Raw genomic sequence first — 18,421 nt, 5'->3', positions numbered from 1 at the left:
TTTGAAAATTTATTTTTAAACACAGAGAGAGAATCTCCTGTTGATTCACTCCTCAAATCCCAGCAACAGCAGGGGTGAAGCCAAGCCTAAGTCAGGGACTGGTCATTCAACCCGGGTCCCCTACGTGACAGGGACCCGAGGACTTGGGCCATCACCTGCTGCCTAGCAGGGTGTGCACCAGCAAGAAACTGGAATGCGGAACCCAGGAACTCTGATATGGGATGCTGACTTCCCAACAGACCCCAAGGAGAAGTTCCTAGCACATTACCTAGCATGTGGGCGTTCTCAGCAAGCGTTAGCGTTAGCTTATTGCTAACTGACGAGAAACTGACAACTAATTAAACTGTTAACTAAATTATTAATTTACTACCTTTAGTAGTTTAAATCTGGTTTCCTCACCTTTTCATTACTGCATTCTCCGGTTCACAGAGGAAAACAACTCCAGATTCAGTTCTACAGGGAGAAAAGCAACCAAACAGATTTTGACAGCCGAAAGCCCGCCTCCGTCCCTCATGCCCCGCCCCCCTCAATTTCGGGCTCTGCAGCACCCCCTTTCCGCCGATCAGGTCGGACCTGACTTCCAAGTCCCGCCCACGAACGGCTTCCGCCGCGAGTAGATTTACATATCGACTGCTTATTGGCTACTAATGAGCACTCCTTCTTCTCATTGGTTGATGCTGTCTCGAGCGAAATCCCGGAGGAAGTTCCGCGCGTCGTTGGGAGCTGAGGGTCACTTTCGTTTCTGTTTCCGGTTCGCCTGCGAAGGCATGGCGGCTGCGTCGGGAAAGAGGTTGCCCTCGATATTGGGCAGATGGCGCCGCGGGCTTCGAATGGCCCCCCAGTCCCGGGTGAGTACCTACTTTCTCTGCTCCCGAAGAAGCTCTGGGACCCTAGAGACAGCTGCGCTCCAAGAAGGAGCTGTTTGGCAGCCGCTTCCTTTAATTGAGAGCCCTCAGTCTTCCTTTGTGGCTGGCACCCAGCTTTCCTTTCTCGGCTTCCAGGCGCTGGCGGCCCTTGTTCGCGGCGTGAGTCAGGTAGATAACAAGTCCGATTTTCTGGGGAAGAAGCCTCACCGTCGGCACCCTGGCATCCTACGTCTGCCGTGCGTGCAGCTGCCACAGGCACTGGCTGACGCCGCCCAGCTACTGCTACTCCGTAAGTAACGGCGGGAAAGGGGTATCCGAGGAGAAAAAGAAATGGGCCTTTGCACACAGGTAATTCTGCTTTTCATCTCTGGCCTCCAGAGAACGCAGTGCCCAATGTGGAGAAGCATGTGCAAGCACTGACCAATTATCTCTGGAGCCGACACTTGCCCGTAGAACCTGAGGAGCTACAAAGACGGGCTGTGAGTCTGGAGAAAAAGTTCCTGGAAAACGCAGGTAGGATTGAAGACTGATGAAAGATTAGGCCGGATTGAAACTGGGGAATGAAGTGCAAGAGATAATTTTACAGTCTCTCAAATAGATATTGGAGTTTCTTATTTGACTTTCTGCCTTACTGGAAGATAGATTTGTTCCAGAGACTACCCTTGGGACTTGAGGAAGGGACAGAGTATGGCAATTGAAATCTGGATCCCAGTTGGGACCATCTACTTTTTTTTTTTTTTTTTTTGACAGGCAGAGTGGATAGTGAGAGAGACAGAGAGAAAGGTCTTCCTTTTGCCGTTGGTTCACCCTCCAATGGCCGCTGTGGCTGGCGCACCGCGCTGATCCGAAGGCAGGAGCCAGGTGCTTCTCCTGGTCTCCCATGGGGTGCAGGGCTCAAGTACTTGGGCCATCCTCCACTGCACTCCTTGGCCACAGCAGAGAGCTGGCCGGAAGAGGGGCAACCGGGACTAGAACCTGGTGTGCCAGCGCCACTAGGTGGAGGATTAGCCTATTGAGCTGCGGTGCTGGCCCATTCTTATTAAGGTGAAAGTCCCTGTAAAGTTAACTGCCTAATGCTGAAAACCTCTGGGATTGGAGAATACATGTAATATATTCACGGTTGTGAGCTCCTTCGTCTTACAGACCTTTTATTTATCTTGTGTCCCCTACACCCCCCACAATCTGGCTCTGAATGGGCATTTAGTACATACTTGCCAAACACAATAGAGTCCCTTTTCCACCTATAGGAACATTCAAGATGTCACAGTCTTAAGTTTTGGGGAAGTGAGGAAATCCACAAAATAATTGTCCTTCTCTTATCCTTTAAATCTAAATTGTATTTTCCTTTATTATAGAAAAAAATTTGTTGGGTAGGGTCAGTTAAGTTGAATATACTGCTGTTGGAGGCAAATACTATCTCATACACTCTAGGGGTGCTGGTGGTGATTATCCTTAGCTGAAATTTTTCTCTAGGTTTGGCTGCTTTCTTGAGCTTTGAGGCTTTTCCAGTGGGAGAGGGGAGAACCGGGAGGGCAGTGAATTAAATATTGGATCTGGTCTCTGTTCTCCTTAGGTCCTCACTTCCAGTCCTTGTTCTCACCGCAGACTCATCCCAGACAGAAGAAAAGCTTCGTGGAGCAGTGCTACGTGCCCTGCGCAAAACCACCTACCATTGGCAAGAACTGAGGTGAGGGGGACTAGAAAACATGCAGAAGGAAGAAAAGTTGGACTTGAAAAGGAGAATGGAGCCGCACAATTGCATGATCAATGCAGTGTTTGAAAAAGTGCCTGAGTGATAGTGATCCCCAGGACCACTCTGCCCTGGGGAGTGAAAAGCTAAAGTGGAAGAGCCCTTTCCAAGATCTTATTTCCTCGCAATGGTCAGCAGGTGTGACTCTGATTTTTGTGCAGCTACAATGAAGGACTGAGCCTGGTGTATATGGCAGCGAGACTGGATGGTGGCTTCGCGGCAGTCTCCAGGGCATTCCATGAGGTGAAAAATCTGTGTCTAACTTGAACGCTCTTACCTGCTGTTCCCTTATTGATTCATAACGTAGTCTGTACGGTAGGGATTCTTAGGGTGCTGCGTAGGCTTTTATGCTTTGCTTTTTTTTTTTCTTTCTTTCTTAAAGTTCTCTTGTCCTGTAAAAGGATTCTGTGACCCAAGAAAGGTTCAGAACCACTATTTTAGGAGCTTGTTGTTAAGTGTTTATGTTGAATCTCAGAATGTGTTCACGTCTTTCTTCCTCTGTCATAGTCCCCTAATTCATATTTACTAAGGCACTAAATAAGTATCTGCTTACCATACTGTGGGGTGTTGTGTGTTTCTCCAGATCCAAACTCGAATTCCAGAGTTTCAGCCACAAACCTTAATGGACTTTGGCTCGGGTACTGGCTCTGTCACCTGGTGAGTAACTTGCTTCATCCCTTTCTCAAGTCTAGTTCTAGAAGGCCACATTTAACACCAATCCAGTATCAAGAACTTGAAAAACCACAGGAAAAATAGGAAAGTTGAGAACCTAGAATGTTCTTCTCTCCGATTAGGCGAGGCAGAAGAAGGTATATGGGTTAGGGCCAGGATTTAAAAGAAGTATCATAGTGAAAAAAGACCCATATCTGAAAAGTTTAAAAGCAAAGGAATAATAGTGTAGGGTGGCCGGCGCCGCAGCTCACTAGGCTAATCCTCCGCCTAGCGGTGCTGGCACACCAGGTTCTGGTCCCAGTTGGGGCGCTGGATTCTGTCCCGGTTGCCCCTCTTCCAGGCCAGCTCTCTGCTGTGGCCAGGGAGTGCAGTGGAGGATGTCCCAAGTCCTTGGGCCCTGCACCCCATGGGAGACCAGGAAAAGCACCTGGCTCCTGGCTCCTGCCATCGGATCAGCGCGGTGCGCCGGCCGCAGCGCACCGGCCGTGGCGGCCATTGGAGGGTGAACCAACAGCAAAGGAAAACCTTTCTCTCTGTCTCTCTCTCTCACTGTCCACTCTGCCTGTCAAAAAAATAAAAATTAAAAAAATTTAAAAAATAGTGTAGGGTGTAAGTTTTTACATGTCAAAGTTCTTTTGACTACAGGTAATTTTCTGAGCCTTCCTTTTTTTAAGGAACTATAAGTAAAACAAGAAAATAACATTGTTCATTTTCATTTTTCCAGCTTTTCTAAACATGATACCTGTTTTCCCAGGGGTGGGGTTGATAATAGATACATCTCCTGTAAGAGTGACTTTTTGTCATAGAATTGGTGGTTTGTATTTTGCCATCTTAGGGCTGCTCACAGTGCCTGGGGCCAGAGCCTACGTGAATATTTGTGTGTGGACAGATCAGCTGCCATGTTGGATTTGGCAGAAAAACTACTGAAAGGTGAGGACAAGCTACAAGATTGAAGTCTTCCAAAATCGAGGAATTTAATGCTAAGGAGTACTAGAAAGGGTGGTTTTATTAGGAAGTAGAAGAGAGGACCAAAAGTAAAGGTGAATCTGTTCCTCTTCCAATGTAATGGTCAAGCAGCAGGAATTAGAGGCCTTTGCTGGACTATGTATAGATTGGGCAAACTTTTCATGTTGTGCCTCATTCTCCTCTGGTGTTTTTCTTTATTCTCAGGGCCATGTTTCTTATTTGGATATCTATTCCGTTTACACCTGTGACTGTAAACTTCATATACACTCATGATCGTCACATTTCTTCTTTCTTCCACAGGTGGTTCAGAGTCTAGGGATCCTTATGTTCCAGGTGTCTTTTTCAGACAATTTCTACCTGTATCACCTAAGGTAAGTGGCAGTGTTCAGAGTATTCTTTGTGTTGAATATGGCAGATAGAAAACTGTGGCCTTAGGTTTGCAATCCAGCATTGAGTGTTGGAAGAAAAAAGGAAGCAATAGAAAAAACTTCAGGGCTAGGACTTTGTTGTCCTCTTGGAATAGGGAGATGTCAGGTCTTTCGTGTTTCTTCTCTTGGTCCTCAGGTGCAGTTTGATGTCGTGGTATCAGCCTTTTCCCTAAGTGAACTGCCCAGCAAGGCTGACCGCACTGAGACAGTTCAGAACTTGTGGCGAAAGACAAGTGGTTTTCTGGTGAGTTGAGACCTCGTAAGTCCTAAAGCAGCTTCATGGATTTCTTGCTTTCCCTACTTTCATTGTCCTCGTTCTTGCATAGTTGTCCCCTTCGGAAGTGTCTTTATCCTCTTTTCAGATCTCTTATCTCTGTCTTACATATAACGCCCATTTCCTTTTAGAACTCGTACTTCCTCTGAATGTTCCTACAGAGCTGCTGACGTTGATCTTTTGTGTAACTTGGGGCTTCTGCTTATCTTCCCCTCTTGTGAACAGGTGTTGGTAGAGAATGGAACAAAAGCAGGGCACTGCCTTCTCATGGATGCCAGGGATGTAGTCCTTAAAGTAAGATTCCTTCTTCTTCCTTCACTCCCACTCACCTACAGCAGTCACTCTTACTCCCTTGAAAACTGAAGAACTGTCATCCGTTGGTGAGGGAGACTCTCAGGAAACAAGATACGTAAATATATACATATGTATGCTAGAGCAGTAGTTGCCGAGCAAGGGCCTGTTGCCGACATCCAGCCCACCACCTGTTTTTGTGTGAGCCGTGCTTACTCTGCATGTCTGTATTCACTATGACTGCTTTCATGCTCCAAACAAAAGAGTTGATAGTTGGGAAAGAGATTTTTGCCTACTCTCTGGCCCTTTAAATAACAGGTTTGCTGATCCCAGATGCAGGGCATTACTGATCCAAGAATCTTGTCTCTATGGGAGAATTAGAAGCCAGAGTACAATCGTATATTCAATTGTCCTGGAGTGAGATTTTCTTGAGTGGAGGCTGCTGACAAGGGAGAGACCACACTGAGCCAAGTTCCTGCTGCAAAGAGAAAGTTCTTTGTTCAGAGTATTAGAGATGTGGGCAGCTTAACCCAAAGGACGTAGTTAATCATTATTAGAACTGAACGTTAAAGCAGTCTTCAATTTACTAAGTGCAGAGATTGAGTTATGAAAATGGGCCCCACAGACCCAGCTTTATTTTTTTGTTTTTTTCTGTGATTTCAGGGGAAAGAAAAGTCACCCTTAGACCCTCGGCCTGGTTTTGTCTTTGCCCCAGTGAGTATTACTTCTACCTGACCCCACACACAGATCGGAACTCAAGTGTAGCCAGGAAGAGAGGGGGTAAAGCCAAGCTGCTCTCCACTCCTTTGTGTCCCTGTCCACTTTCTACCTAGGGAGTCCCTCACTCCCGCTTCCCTCTGCCCCCATGTTCCCCTCTCCCTAGCCCCTCTTGACTGTCACTCCTAGCTTGTAAGTTTTATGCTCCGTGGCTCTTTTGTCTTAGCTGATGTCTTCATGTCTGTTCACAGTGTCCACATGAACTTCCTTGTCCCCAGTTGACAGCCTCTAGGTCCCTGGCCTGCAGCTTCTCCCAAGGCTACCACCCCATCCCCTTCAGCTGGGTAAGAACTCTGGGAGTATTGCAGCAGGGAGAAAGTAGCCTGGAGAAGCAAGAAAAAGAATCAGAGGAGGGAGGAGTTGGAGAATTCAGAGAGTAATCTGGAGATTTTATAACCTCTGTATGTGATTTATGGACTGAAAAGGGGAATATAGGAATTTTGAGGGGTGGGGGGCGGCTTGCGAGAAAGGTGCCTAAGAAGGTTTTTCCTGTATCTTTTCCCTCCATATCCTTATCTTAGAACAAGAAACTGAAGGAGGAAAAGTTCTCTCTGGTGATCCTCGCCCGGGGGTCACCAGAGGAGGCTAATCGCTGGCCCCGTATTACCCAGCCTGTCCTTAAACGTCCTCGCCATGTGCATTGTCACCTGTGCTGTTCAGATGGGCACATGCAGCATGCTGTGATCACAGCCCGTCAGCATGGCAGGTATGGGGGTTTGGGGGATGTCACCCAAATACTGGGACATGGCAAGAAACCACAGCCCACACTGACATCTCTTTTTCTATCCCACAGAGATCTGTATAGGTGTGCCCGTGTCAGTTCCTGGGGAGATCTTTTACCTGTGATCACTCCGTCTGACTTTCCTCCATCCTCTGCTCAAGATCCCCCTAAGAGCTGACAGGACTGTTGTTGGTATACTTTGACATAATTAGCACCATCTTGGACATAACCACCATTTTTGTCCACTCCTCAAACTCCTGCACACAGGCAGGAATGCTCTCATAACAAATCCATTAAGTGGAGCTCTTGGGCAGTAAGTGCTGCCCCATTTATCTTGGGAGTGCAGCTGACCTGTTCCCTACTTCTTGATGAGAAATAGACCCATTGTCATTGACACAGAGCCACCATTGTCTAATATGTAAGCCCCCTCCCTTTAGGCCGAGGCGTGGAGATCCACTGGTCAAGCAGTTGACCATGTTCACACTTCTGTACATAGGTTATCCTTCAATAAAGTATATGCTTTGTAATCCTGGGTTTGTCTGCCACTTTCTTCTACCTTTTGGCGCCTTCCACCTTTGACTGCTAGTTCTCTTATACTGGGTTTAATTGGTATACTTGGCAGTCAGCCAGGAGACCAAAGAAATGAGTAAAGGGAAAAAAGCCTCTCTGAGGGAAATCCTGAGTTGGCCATCTGTCTTTGAGTGGGGCAGGATGGCCCATATATTTGATATTTGTAGCCTGCTGCATGAGACTGAAAGTGCTGCTCAGTTCTACATCAATTATTTGTTGAAAGCCATGGCACTTCTTTCAGGACAGAGAGAAACATACTGTTGCGCCTGTTGGCTGGCCGTTGCTGGAGACTGTTTGGGTCATTACCATCATGGTAATAGAGGCAGAAGCAAATAAAGAAGTTAGAACAGGAATCAACATCTCTTTAGGTCCCTTTTTGCATCCAATCTGGCAGAGGAAATAGAGGAACTCAATTCTAAGCTAGAAGTTCTGGCATGCCATTTCATAAAGACTAGAAGGAAGAAATGGAAAAGGATGCAGGTCCAAGCTTTCCTCTAAGCCAGAATGGAATGCCAAGAATTCGAATCTATGAGAGGAAGGAAGTGATGATGATGTAGAAATAGAAACAGCTTCTCTCCAGAAGCCTTGTTACATTGTCTGACCATGTTTACAGAATACAAAAGCCCAACACATCCTGGTACTAGGACAGGCAGACATACCAAAAACGTGAGTGATCATGGGACTAAATTGTGGCCCAGTAAGTTAAACCCCTGCTTGTAATGCCAACATGCCATATCAGAGTGCCAGTTCAAGTCCCAGCTACTCTGCTTTTCATCTAGCTCCCTGCTAATGCACTTGGGATAGCCCAAGTACTTGGTCCTCTGCCACCCACGTGGGAGATCTGGATGGAGTTGTAGGCTCGTGGCTTCAATCTGGCCCATTCCTGTCTCTGGCCATTTGGGGAATAAACCAGTGGGTAAAAGATCTCTGTCTCTCCATTTCTTTGTCACCCTGCCTTTCAAATAAATCACTGCTACTGAACTGTTTGAAACAGCAAAAAACATCAAGCAGTTGTTGCCACAAGGTGTTAGCTGCATGGGTAGTAAAATTAGGTACTGGAGAAGACGACCTCTCTTCACAGGGAACAGGGCATAAAAGATGAGTAAGACCTCTGTTCATCCCTCCCTTTGGTAGCATTTACACACTGCACACCAAATTGAAGGAAAGCACTCTCTCATTGACTGGATTATTTCATTCATGAGGGAAGTCTGGCACAGTGAGGGAAATCCAAGCATAGAGGACTATAGAGGAAGCAGGGAATCCTGTGGGAACTAGGAATGCAATGGGCTATTTATGCCCAGGTATTTTGAAGACACAGCAAGGCCATTTTACTTGAACAAAAAACCAGTTACAGCAGAGTGCCCCCCAGGAGTGGTATGGCCCTCTTCCTTCTCAGTCTGATTGTTGGCTGAGCTGTCTCATTAGGGAGGCAAATGCAGTGATCAAATGTGACGTTACTAAGTCAAGGAAAAAATTTGGTAAGCAGACAGCCTATGAGAGTGACTAAAAAATAAATATGACCCCTGGTTCACATGTTTTGTGTGACAACATAGTTAAAATCAGGGGCCAGCACTGTGGCATAGCAGGTAAAGCCACCGCCTGCGGTGCTGGCATCCCATACGGGCACCGGTTCAAGTCCCACAGCTCCAGCCGTTGCAGCCAAGTGGGGAGTGAACCAGCAGACGGAAGATCTTTCTCTCTCTCTCTCTCTCTCTCTCTCTCTCTCTCTCTCTCTCTGCCTCTCCTTCTCTCTGTGTGTAACTCTGACTTTCAAATAAATAAATCTTTTTAAAAATTAATTAATTAATAAAGAAAATGTTGGCAGAGAAGCTACATGGGACCCTGTTGACCTCCCTGCCACTAGATAGGAAATACATAGGAGATAGTATAAACTACCCAAAAGGTACAGATATAGGAGAAACCACAAAAGAATCAGAGTTGAGATTTTACATCCAGCTCACACTGTTTTTAATAGGTCAATTGAAAAAATGGCTGCTGGGACATGGAGAATGACTAGATTATAGGGAACTAAGCAAAGTGGTGTTTCTTATTTACATTGATAATTCCAATATAATCCAGGCATTAGAAAAACTGACATTCTACCTCACCACCTCTCCACCTCAGATGGCCACCCCAGTGCCTACATATCTGAAAATGTTTGGTGTATAGATAAGTCCAGCAGGGAAACTCAAGTGACTCATGTCATGGTTTGAGACAGGAGAAAATCAAAGCAAGCAGTGGACAGAACTGTGGTGGTACGGCTAGCAATAACACACAAGCCACAGCTGCTGACCAGCTGCACTGATAAGTGAGCAGGATACCAAGGCCTGGCTTTGTGAGTGGCACATTGGTAAGAAGAGTAATGGTCTGTACTGGGAAGGCCTCTGGAGGGTCTCAGTGTGGCAACCAGTACAGGAACCAAAAGCAAGTGATTGTATGCTATGTGCCAGCCTGTACATCTGTCTTAGGAAACAGGCAAATTCCCTGACAAACTTCTGAGCCCTGTCCCAAGCCCAAGATGCAGAATTGGCTCTTTGGGTGCATGAACAGAAATAAAAGTGTTGGAATAGGATGGAATATAGCAAAGAGAAGTTTGAAATGTAGTGACTTGGTCACAGCCATAGCCCAATGCCAGGTGTGTTTTTGCTTCCAGCCCTACCACTTGACCTACATACAGGGACAAATCCACTGAGCTATCCAACCTATGCAAGACTGGACAATTGATTATATTGGCTCCTTGCTGAACAGCAAGGACAAATATGCCTTAACCTGTTTAGACACTGCGACAGGCCTCTGGTAGGCCTTTCTCGGCAAAAGGGCTCATCAGACTGCCACCATTGGGCCCTCAAAATGTAACGTACAGGTGCCCTCACCACATTGCTAGTGACTGGGGCACTCATTTTACAGGACATTGTTGTACAAGATTGGGTCTAAACACGTGATGTGTCCTGGCACTTTTATCTGCCATTTAATATCCAGGCAGCAGGATTGATAGAAGGGAAAATAATCCTATTAAAACAACAAACAAGGGTCCTATTGGGTAAGACCACCTTGGCCAACAGGACTGAAGTCATTGGAAAAAGCTTAATACATGCATATACCCATATGGCCAGTACACCTGCCCCTTCTGAGTACCTAGGAGCTCTAGCCCTGGCCCCAAAGTATCATTCATTCATGCCTAATCCATACATCCAGGTGTTCTCCTGCTTGGATTGGCCAATAAACAGAGAACATTTTGTTTTGAACACCACAGATGCAAGGCCCAGGGCAGGAGGTAATTAAACAGAGACTCTGATGATGCATTACTCCAAGGTGGATCAGCTATTTCTCGGCACAGTGTGAGGAGACTCTGGCTACTGAAATCAGTACCTGTTGATCCTGTGAGACTCTAGACCTGCGGTAACAGCTTATGCCCTAAATGGGCTGCAGGAAATACCTCAGGGCACTAAAGTCTGCCTCTTGGTCTGGCAGGCTATTTCACCACTAGTTTTAGGACTTACTAATGGACCCTGTGCTGTTGGCCAACATGTGGTGTGTTCCGCTGCACTGGCCCCTGGCAGCTGCTGCTGCTGCTGTGTTATCTAACGGGATTCTACCAGTGTTGTCTTCTTAGATGGTGCAGGTTTACCACTTACAAATCTTACTAAGCATTTGGGGTTTTGCCCTGGGATCCACTTTAGACACCAGTGCTTCCCAGCAATGGGATCACAGCTGTACTCGAATTCACAGTATATCTGTTTGCTGGGAATGTGGTCAACTTCCTCCATCAAGTTCTTCTGGACCACCCTGGTGAGTATCACCTGTAGAAAAAGATTCACTTGTAGGAAAAGACTAGGAGAGTGTAGATAAACCCATAGCAGAAACACAAATAGGTATCTAATATATTAAGTACCAGAGATATTGTCAACTTAAAGGCAACATCATGGCCAATTAAAAACACCTTGACTCAACAGGGTCATGGTTTGCTTTCTTTATGGAACAGAACTGAACAAGCCACTCGGACATATACATCAACAACAGCAAAAAAAAAAAAAAAAAAAAAAGGAAACATTTGAGCAAATCTGAAATGGATTCCTTTGGATGGTCCCCCAGCTAATGGGCACTTAAGCTCACTGACTGCCTGTGCTGTGAGCAACCTAACCACACTAAAGATAACCCCAATTATACATGATACAGGGAAAGCTATACAATATTATTAAAAGATAGATACTGGTTTGACACCGATTAGCAAAGATGGTCACGTACCTGCAGGAAGGTACCCAGTGGTACACAGTGGTTACGGAGAACTAACCTATGGCCCTTGTTGCCTCCCAGATGGCTGGGTCATCACATCTTGGGGTTTATTCTCCTGAGCCTAAGGTTGGGTTCTTTTATCATCTCCTACATCTGCATATTTGACCCTGCTGTGTTCCCATTGGGTTAGGTCTGTTTTTCAGTGTTATGATCATCTGGTTTCCATTTGTGTCCCCTCAGTAGGTTTAGAAGATGTTCTTTTTTCCTTTTCTTTTTCTTTTTAATATTTATTTATTTATTTGAAAGGCAGAGTTACAGAGAGGCAGAGAGAGAAGTCTTCTATTCACTGTTTCACTTCCCAGATGGCCACAATAGCTAGAGCTGTGCCAATCCAAAGCCAGGAGCCAGGAGCTTCTTCCGGGTCTCCCACGTGGGTGCAGGGGCCCAAGGACTTGGGCCATCTTGTACTGCTTTCCCAGGCTATAGCAGAGATCTGGCTCAGAAGAGGAGCAGCTGGGACTCGAACTGGGGCTCATATGGGACCCTGGCACTGCAGGCGGCGGCTTTATGGGACTGCAGGTGGCGGCTTTATTCATTACGTCACAGCACCAGCCCCAAGAGATGTTCCTTTTTCTTACTGAAGTTCTCATTACTTTTTCTTTTTTTTTTTTTTTTTTTTTTTTTTTTTTTTGACAGGCAGAGTGGACAGAGAGAGAGAGACAGAGAGACAGAGAGAAAGGTCTTCCTTTGCCGTTGGTTCACCCTCCAATGGCCGCCGCGGCCGGCGCACCGCGCTGATCCGATGGCAGGAGCCAGGTACTTATCCTGGTCTCCCATGGGGTGCAGGGCCCAAGGACTTGGGCCATCCTCCACTGCACTCCCTGGCCACAGCAGAGAGCTGGCCTGGAAGAGGGGCAACCGGGACAGAATCCGGCACCCCAACCAGGACTAGAACCCGGTGTGCTGGCGCCACAAGGCGGAGGATTAGCCTAGTGAGCTGTGGCGCCGGCCAGTTCTCATTACTTTTACAAAACCACCTCTAAATGATAGCCAACAGGCCACACTCATGATAAGATCACTAAAATTCAAAAAGTTACACTCCAATACCGTATGGCCCTTGACATGTGCACTACATCCCAAGGGGGAACATGTACAATGATAAAAACTGGATGTTATGTTTGTACCCCTAATCATTCCACAACACAACAATTCTAATAGCCCACATGAAAGATCAAATTAATGTCATGTCTGATCCCGCTCCTTCCTTAAGGGGAACTCTAGCAGGTGGCTTGATTCGCAGCAAAGGTTACTTGTTACATGCATTTTTTTTTTTTTTTTTTGACAGGCAGAGTTAGACAATGAGAGACAGAGAGAAAGGTCTTCCCTTCTCCGTTGGTTCATGCATGTACTTACATTGCTGCAGTGAACTGTGCCTACAGATCAGACAAATAGCCTCACAATGCACCATGCATGACGTTCAAACCCCTGTGGGCTCAGGGAGCAGCATGGAAGGGGTGCATGGGGGTTTGTGAGAGCCTAAGAGTTGTTTTCAAAGGGTGAAATATAGGTATACTGCTTGAAGTAATAATCAGTGCCATCTTGGACATAACCATTTTTGTCCACTCAAACTCGTGCATCCAGGCAGGAATACTCTCACAAACAAACCTATTAAGTCAGGCTATGGGGCAACATGTGCAGCCCTTTTGTCGTGGAATGTAGCTGATGTCTTCCCTGCTCCCTTTGGCCCCTACTCCTTGACAAGGAGCAGATCCCTTGTAGTTTGGTACAGACTCACCATAAAAACCCCTTCCCTTCGGCCCTGGAAGTGGAGAGCCACCAGGCAGCCACCCTTGACGACGCTCCCGTATGTAAGTTTCCTCTCACTAAAGTGAACACTCTGAGAGCCCGGGTTTGTCTGCCACTTCCTTCAGTCTTCCTGCACCTTCAGCTTTGGTGGCCAGTCCTCATATATCAGAGTTTAGTCAGAACAGATGCAGAGGGATGATCGGTGCTTTCTTCTCTCATACCTGCCAAGGCTGAACCTGCCTGATGTCTAGGACGGGACTACTGGTACCCTCATGGGCATGTGCTTGCGTGTGCGTGTGTGTGTGTGTGTGTGTTTGAGGTTTTAATAATAATAATTTTTAAAGAATGGAAGTGGACTTTGTGATTCTTTTCAAGCAGCAGGGTCAGTTGTCCTGGTCTGTCTTATAAAGAAGAGAATCCTGAGATTTTTGTTGTCAAGCTTCCCCCACAAATCTCAAGCTCAGCCTCTCCTCCAGGAACAGTGCTGCTCCTACCGAGCCCGAGACTTGCCCAGGGAGATAATCTGGGGTGGTGGGGAAGGCTGCCCCTAGCCCTCAGAACTGGCTCAACAGGTCTCAGGGTTGTTGTGCAGGCCACCTGAACCAGCAGCTGTCTGGCTTCTATTTTTTTTCTGCCTCCTTCCTTTCCATCTTTCTCAGGGCCCTTCAGCTACCTAGACTTGGCCCCGTACATTCCCCTCAACAATTAATGTCCATTAGGACCAAGTCTTCATCTCCACTCCTAGATATCCAGGCAGAATCCTTCCATTGACTCGATTCATTTCTGTTTCCCTCCTTGGCCTTGCTGCTTTAGGGCTAGAGCAACTTTCTCTGCCTTAAAACTCAAAGTCTCTCCCACAGTTCATATCAAGTAACACGCCCATGGGGACTGGTGGTGTGGTGCAGCAGGTTAAGCTGTCCTTGAGATGCAGGCATCCCATATTAGTTCTAGTTTAAGTCCCAGCTACCCCATTTCTGATTCAGCTCCCTGCTAGTGTGCCTAGGAAGCAGCAGATGATAGTTCAAGTACTTGACTCTCTGCCACCCACATGGGAGACTTGGACGCAGTTCCTGGCTCCTGGCTTTGGCCTGGCCCAACCCCAGCTGTTGCGACCATTTGGGAAATGAAACAGTGAATGGAAAATTTCTCTCTATATCCATCTATCTATCATCTGTCTCTCCTTCTTTCTGTAGTTCTGCCTTTCATCCAAATAAATAAATAAATCTTTTTTTAAAAAAAAGACACAGGCACAGTCAGAAGTTGGGACAGTACCAATGTTGTAATACTAAAAATCCCTCCTCAGTATGCATTTCCACGCCTGGGGCTATTTTTCTGGAGTTACAGGAAGGGGGAGTCCCCTTGCCTAGTAATTTCCACAGAGTGTCAGCCGGTGTGTCTCTCAGCCCTACCTCTTTCCCTCCAGGTGGCCCCAAATCCCCTCTGAAAGGTTGCGTTTCAGGTATCAACAGAACAACCTATAAGACTTGGGATGGGGTGGAGAGGGTATGGAAGGCTTAGATCAAATATCCCGAGGGAGGCAGGACCCAATTGTCCCCAACACAAAACACAGCTAGGAAATAGCTGCCGCCGATTGTCCCATCTGGGGTGAGACCGACCCGGGTATGAACTGAGACTCTCCACAGCTCTTGGATTAGTCATGGCATTGAGGAGGAGGAGGAGAAGACAGCACAGGGCTCTGCCTGGCAGGGAGTCTGGAGTTTCTGGTTCCGAAGCTCGGGAAAGGCATGAGTCAGGGGAGGGGCCTCGTTGGAGGGGGAGGGTAGGAAGCTGGGGCAGGGCCCTAATCAGCTGTGCAATGCTGTACAAGCAGAGGCAACCCAGAACAGAACGAGGAGACCGAGAGTCTCCTGAAACTCAGGCAAGTGGACACTCCAGCTTTGGCCTCCTAAAATACCACTCCTGCTTCAAAGATTATAACGCAGTCTATCTGAGGCCCGTCTTCCTGCACTCCAGAGATGGAGCCACTACTAGGAGTAAAAATTGGCTGCCTGTTTGCCCTGCTGGCTGTCACTCTGGGCTGTGGACTTATTCCCATCTGCTCCAAATGGTTCCAGATTGAGGCAGCTACAGGTATAACCATCCCCCACCCTTGCCCGGTAACCTGAGTCTCACCTCAGCCCTATCCTTATTCCTTGCTCTGATTCTCACCATCCTCAAGCTCAGGATATTGGGTGTTACTTCTTGTTCTTTAGTCACCTCCGTCTACCTGCTCATTGCCAGCTGGATTGTAACTGCTGCTTGTTACTAGGTCGTCACCGCCGGGTTCTCAGCCTGCTGGGCTGTGCTTCTGCCGGTGTTTTCCTGGGAGCAGGGTTCATGCACATGACCGTGGAAGCGCTGCAGGGAATTGAATCAGAGATCCAGAAGTTCACGGTGCAGGTGAGCGCCAGAGATGCCGAGCTGCCATCCCATGAGCAGGAAGAGAAAGGCACATAAGGTGCTGGAGGCGAGGACACAGGTGGAACAACAGGAAGGAAAAAGCTTTGGGATTGTGTGGAATGACGAAAGAGCTCAGGCTGGGGCTTCAGAAAGCAGTATTGCTGGAAAGCCACGAGAGGAAGCTGAGTTGCTCTGTCCTCCCTCTGATCTCTGCTTCTTTTTCCCTAGAACAGGACAGAAAGTGAGAAGAATTCTTCCTCTCATGCCAGTTCAGCTCAGGTAAGTGCCTCCCACCAGCCCCTACCTGGATGGAGAGGAGAAGCAGAGGTGTCTTCCTAACCAGAACCTGCTGAGAGGAATATGTGAGGGAGACCAGGAATCCTTCTGCCCTCCAGCTCAGACACGGGAGAGCAAAGGCTCAGCCAGGCCAGTGCTCTCGGGTTCACAGAAGCCCAGAAAACCGCTGTGTCTCCCTGAGCGCTCTGACATGCGTTGCCTTGTGTTCTGGGATTTCTAACCCTGCTGGAGCTGTGTCTCTCCGTTCCTCGGGCACTCCTGGGGCCTGTCCATATCGACTCTCAGCTTTACTGCCCTAAGCTTTTTGAGAAGTTCTGCGAGCACATTTCGGTCTCCCAGTCCCATCCAACGCACGGTCTGCCTTTCCTCTCCTTGCCCGTGTCACAGCCCCTCTTTCTGTTCCTAGACGGAGTATCCCTACGGAGAGCTCACCATCTCCCTGGGCTTCTTCTTTGTCTTCCTTTTGGAGTCGCTGGCGTTGCAGTGCTGTCCTGGGGCCTCCGGACAATCAACAGTGCAGGAGGAGGAATGGGGTGGGGCACACGGACTTGGATTCCACAGCCATGCACGTCGACCCGCGCCCTCCCGGGGACCCCTGAGAACGCTCGTCCTCTTGCTCTCACTCTCCTTTCACTCAGTGTTCGAAGGCCTCGCTGTGGGGCTGCAGCTGACCGTAGCAGCTACCGTGCAGCTCTGCCTCGCGGTCCTGGCTCACAAGGGACTTGTGGCCTTTGGTGTAGGACTGCGGCTGGTGCAGATAGGCACTGAGTCGCGATGGGCCATGTTCTCCATTCTGTCATTAGCCCTCATGTCTCCCTTGGGTCTATCCCTAGGCCTGGCTGTAGTTGGAGGAGACTCTGAAGGGGGACAGGGCTTGGTCCAGGCCTTATTAGAGGGTGTGGCAGCTGGTACTTTCCTGTATGTCACCTTCCTAGAAATCCTGCCCCAGGAGCTGGCTGATCCTGAGGCCCCTCTGGTCAAATGGTGCTGTGTAGCTGCTGGTTTTGCTTTCATGGCCTTGATTGCCTTATGGGCCTGACTTTTCTGATGGACTTATCTAGGGGGACCTCCTACCCCCCAGAGACACCTCCCAAGCAATCACCAGGCATCATCCCCATGGAAGGGATTCCACCTTCTCTCCCCATGAGATACATTTCTCACTCAGGACTAAGAAAAAGGTGCTCTGGCAGAGTGATTATTTACTGGAGAATTGGTGTAAAGACCACCACTCCAGCTTTGACTCTTGTCTCATTATGCTATCATGTGCAATAAAGTGTCTACTTACCCTTCCCCTCAGCCTTACTGTGTGCCATTTCTCCTGGTTGCCTAGAAATTTCCTGGTACAGGAGGTGGCAGAATGGAGAACGAAGACAGGAGTATTGGATGCACTATTTTGTTCTGGAATGAGGGCCTCTAGCCATTCTGTCAGTTGCAGGCCATGCCCCTAGACATGAATGCATTGCTGAAATTCCAGCAATCCTGTCCCACCTGACCCACAGGAACTGAGCAAATGAGCCAGAGTTGTCAGCATTCAGGTGGGAAGAGACTGAAAAATGAGCCATGGGGCCAGTTCTGTGGTACAGCAAGTTAAGCTGCCACTTGGGACACTGGTATCCTATATTGTAGTGCCATTGCAAGTCCCGGCTGCTCAACTTCTGATCCAGTTTCCCGCTAATGTGCCTGGGAAGCCAACAGAGGATGGCCCTAGTACCTGAGTTCCTGCCACCCCTGGTTCCTGCCACCTGCCTGGTTGGAATTCCTGGCACCTGGCTTCAGCCTGGCCCAGACCCGCTGTTACAGCAACTTGGGGAGTGAAGTAGCAGTTGGGAACTATATCTCCGTCTCTATCTCTCTCGCTCTCACTCTGTTACTCTGCCCTGCAAATAAATAAATTTTTTTTAAATAAAAATAAAAACAGAAACCACAAGGTTGATTTTTTTTTTACTTGCGCTAGCCACAGCCACCCCACTTCTACTACCTGTTGTCAGCCGCCCACTGCGTGCCTAACAGACTTAAGATCCGGGTAACTGGAGCCTGTTTCTACCAAGTTTCTACTTTTCACATAGAGCCCTGTGCAGCCTCAGGGATACTAGTGCTTTCTTCCGGCTCCTTTTGGCTGCTTTGTGCTGAGGGATTACAAAGCGGTGTGTTTGGAGGGGGAGAAAGGCGCCAGATAAATGCCTGGGGTGCTTACGTGACTTAGTGGCCTTTCCTTCTGCCTGCCCTGCCAGTTGCCCTTAAGTCTGAATAACTCCTGTAATTTACTTTTTCTCTTAAAACTGTTAATGCCAAATACCAAGGCAGGTGAGACTGAGGAAGAACAGGGTGAGTGTCGCCCAGCCTCCAACCCATGAGGCAGAAGAACAGCTC

The 18,421-nt window shown here is 47.9% G+C and overlaps 3 protein-coding genes and 1 long non-coding RNA gene across 19 annotated transcripts in view; 2 read left to right on the top strand and 2 right to left on the bottom strand.

Annotated features, from left to right (window-relative positions):
- The window catches only part of RNASE1 (ribonuclease A family member 1, pancreatic), a 143,851-nt gene extending 143,257 nt beyond the window's left edge, over positions 1-594 (bottom strand). For 9 of the 12 annotated variants that reach the window (XR_016217983.1, XR_016217982.1, XR_016217984.1 and 6 more), the window contains exon 1: positions 400-593. The gene's annotated coding sequence lies outside the window, so the exon portion shown is untranslated. Of the gene's footprint in view, positions 1-399 lie in introns of all 12 variants that reach the window. The other 3 variants (XM_089309987.1, XM_089309989.1, XM_089309991.1) reach the window with 1 other exon arrangement.
- Positions 595-669: 75 nt separating this feature from the next.
- METTL17 (methyltransferase like 17) lies at positions 670-7,272 on the top strand. 4 transcript variants are annotated; one of them, XM_089309972.1, is made up of 14 exons: positions 670-848; positions 1,002-1,155; positions 1,245-1,379; positions 2,440-2,553; positions 2,778-2,859; positions 3,200-3,273; positions 4,124-4,218; positions 4,555-4,625; positions 4,819-4,926; positions 5,182-5,250; positions 5,911-5,961; positions 6,216-6,308; positions 6,546-6,730; positions 6,818-7,272. In XM_089309972.1, the coding sequence occupies exons 5-14, from the start codon at positions 2,806-2,808 to the stop codon at positions 6,921-6,923; spliced, it is 906 nt and encodes a 301-aa protein (XP_089166098.1). In that variant the 5' UTR covers positions 670-848; positions 1,002-1,155; positions 1,245-1,379; positions 2,440-2,553; positions 2,778-2,805; the 3' UTR covers positions 6,924-7,272. The 4 variants fall into 4 exon arrangements, with proteins under 4 accessions (XP_089166098.1, XP_089166099.1, XP_017203661.3 ...); XM_002717881.6 differs by having other exon boundaries at positions 683-848; positions 2,472-2,553; XM_089309973.1 differs by lacking the exons at positions 5,182-5,250; positions 5,911-5,961.
- On the bottom strand, positions 4,277-15,978 carry LOC149123050 (uncharacterized). 2 transcript variants are annotated; one of them, XR_016217990.1, is made up of 2 exons: positions 15,488-15,628; positions 4,277-5,725 (listed from the first exon to the last, which is right to left on the bottom strand). It is a non-coding gene; the product is annotated as an uncharacterized LOC149123050 (long non-coding RNA). The 2 variants fall into 2 exon arrangements; XR_016217989.1 differs by lacking the exon at positions 4,277-5,725 and adding an exon at positions 9,254-11,115 and having other exon boundaries at positions 15,488-15,978.
- SLC39A2 (solute carrier family 39 member 2) lies at positions 12,878-17,972 on the top strand. Its single transcript, XM_002718042.6, has 4 exons — positions 12,878-15,445; positions 15,624-15,754; positions 15,983-16,033; positions 16,458-17,972. Exons 1-4 carry the CDS (start codon positions 15,331-15,333, stop codon positions 17,088-17,090), a joined length of 930 nt encoding a protein of 309 aa, XP_002718088.2. The 5' UTR covers positions 12,878-15,330; the 3' UTR covers positions 17,091-17,972.
- The last annotated feature ends 449 nt before the right edge of the window (positions 17,973-18,421 follow it).

Source organism: Oryctolagus cuniculus, chromosome 12 (genome assembly GCF_051225735.1).
Source record: "Oryctolagus cuniculus isolate XC-2025 breed Fujian yellow rabbit chromosome 12, ASM5122573v1, whole genome shotgun sequence".
In the NCBI taxonomy this organism is placed as follows: domain Eukaryota; kingdom Metazoa; phylum Chordata; class Mammalia; order Lagomorpha; family Leporidae; genus Oryctolagus; species Oryctolagus cuniculus.
Note: the sequence above shows the minus strand (reverse complement) of the source record. Positions and strands in the feature narration are given on the sequence as shown.

Bases quoted from the DNA above. Each gene is read 5' to 3' on its own strand.
- METTL17 (XM_002717881.6), top strand. From the start codon at position 768: ATGGCGGCTGCGTCGGGAAAGAGGTTGCCCTCGATATTGGGCAGATGG. The intron at 2,860-3,199 runs GTGAAAAATCTG...GTGTTTCTCCAG, and splicing joins TCTCCAGGGCATTCCATGAG to ATCCAAACTCGAATTCCAGA. The intron at 4,219-4,554 runs GTGAGGACAAGC...TTTCTTCCACAG, and splicing joins GGCAGAAAAACTACTGAAAG to GTGGTTCAGAGTCTAGGGAT.
- SLC39A2 (XM_002718042.6), top strand. From the start codon at position 15,331: ATGGAGCCACTACTAGGAGTAAAAATTGGCTGCCTGTTTGCCCTGCTG. The intron at 15,446-15,623 runs GTATAACCATCC...GCTTGTTACTAG, and splicing joins CCAGATTGAGGCAGCTACAG to GTCGTCACCGCCGGGTTCTC. The intron at 15,755-15,982 runs GTGAGCGCCAGA...CTTTTTCCCTAG, and splicing joins TCCAGAAGTTCACGGTGCAG to AACAGGACAGAAAGTGAGAA.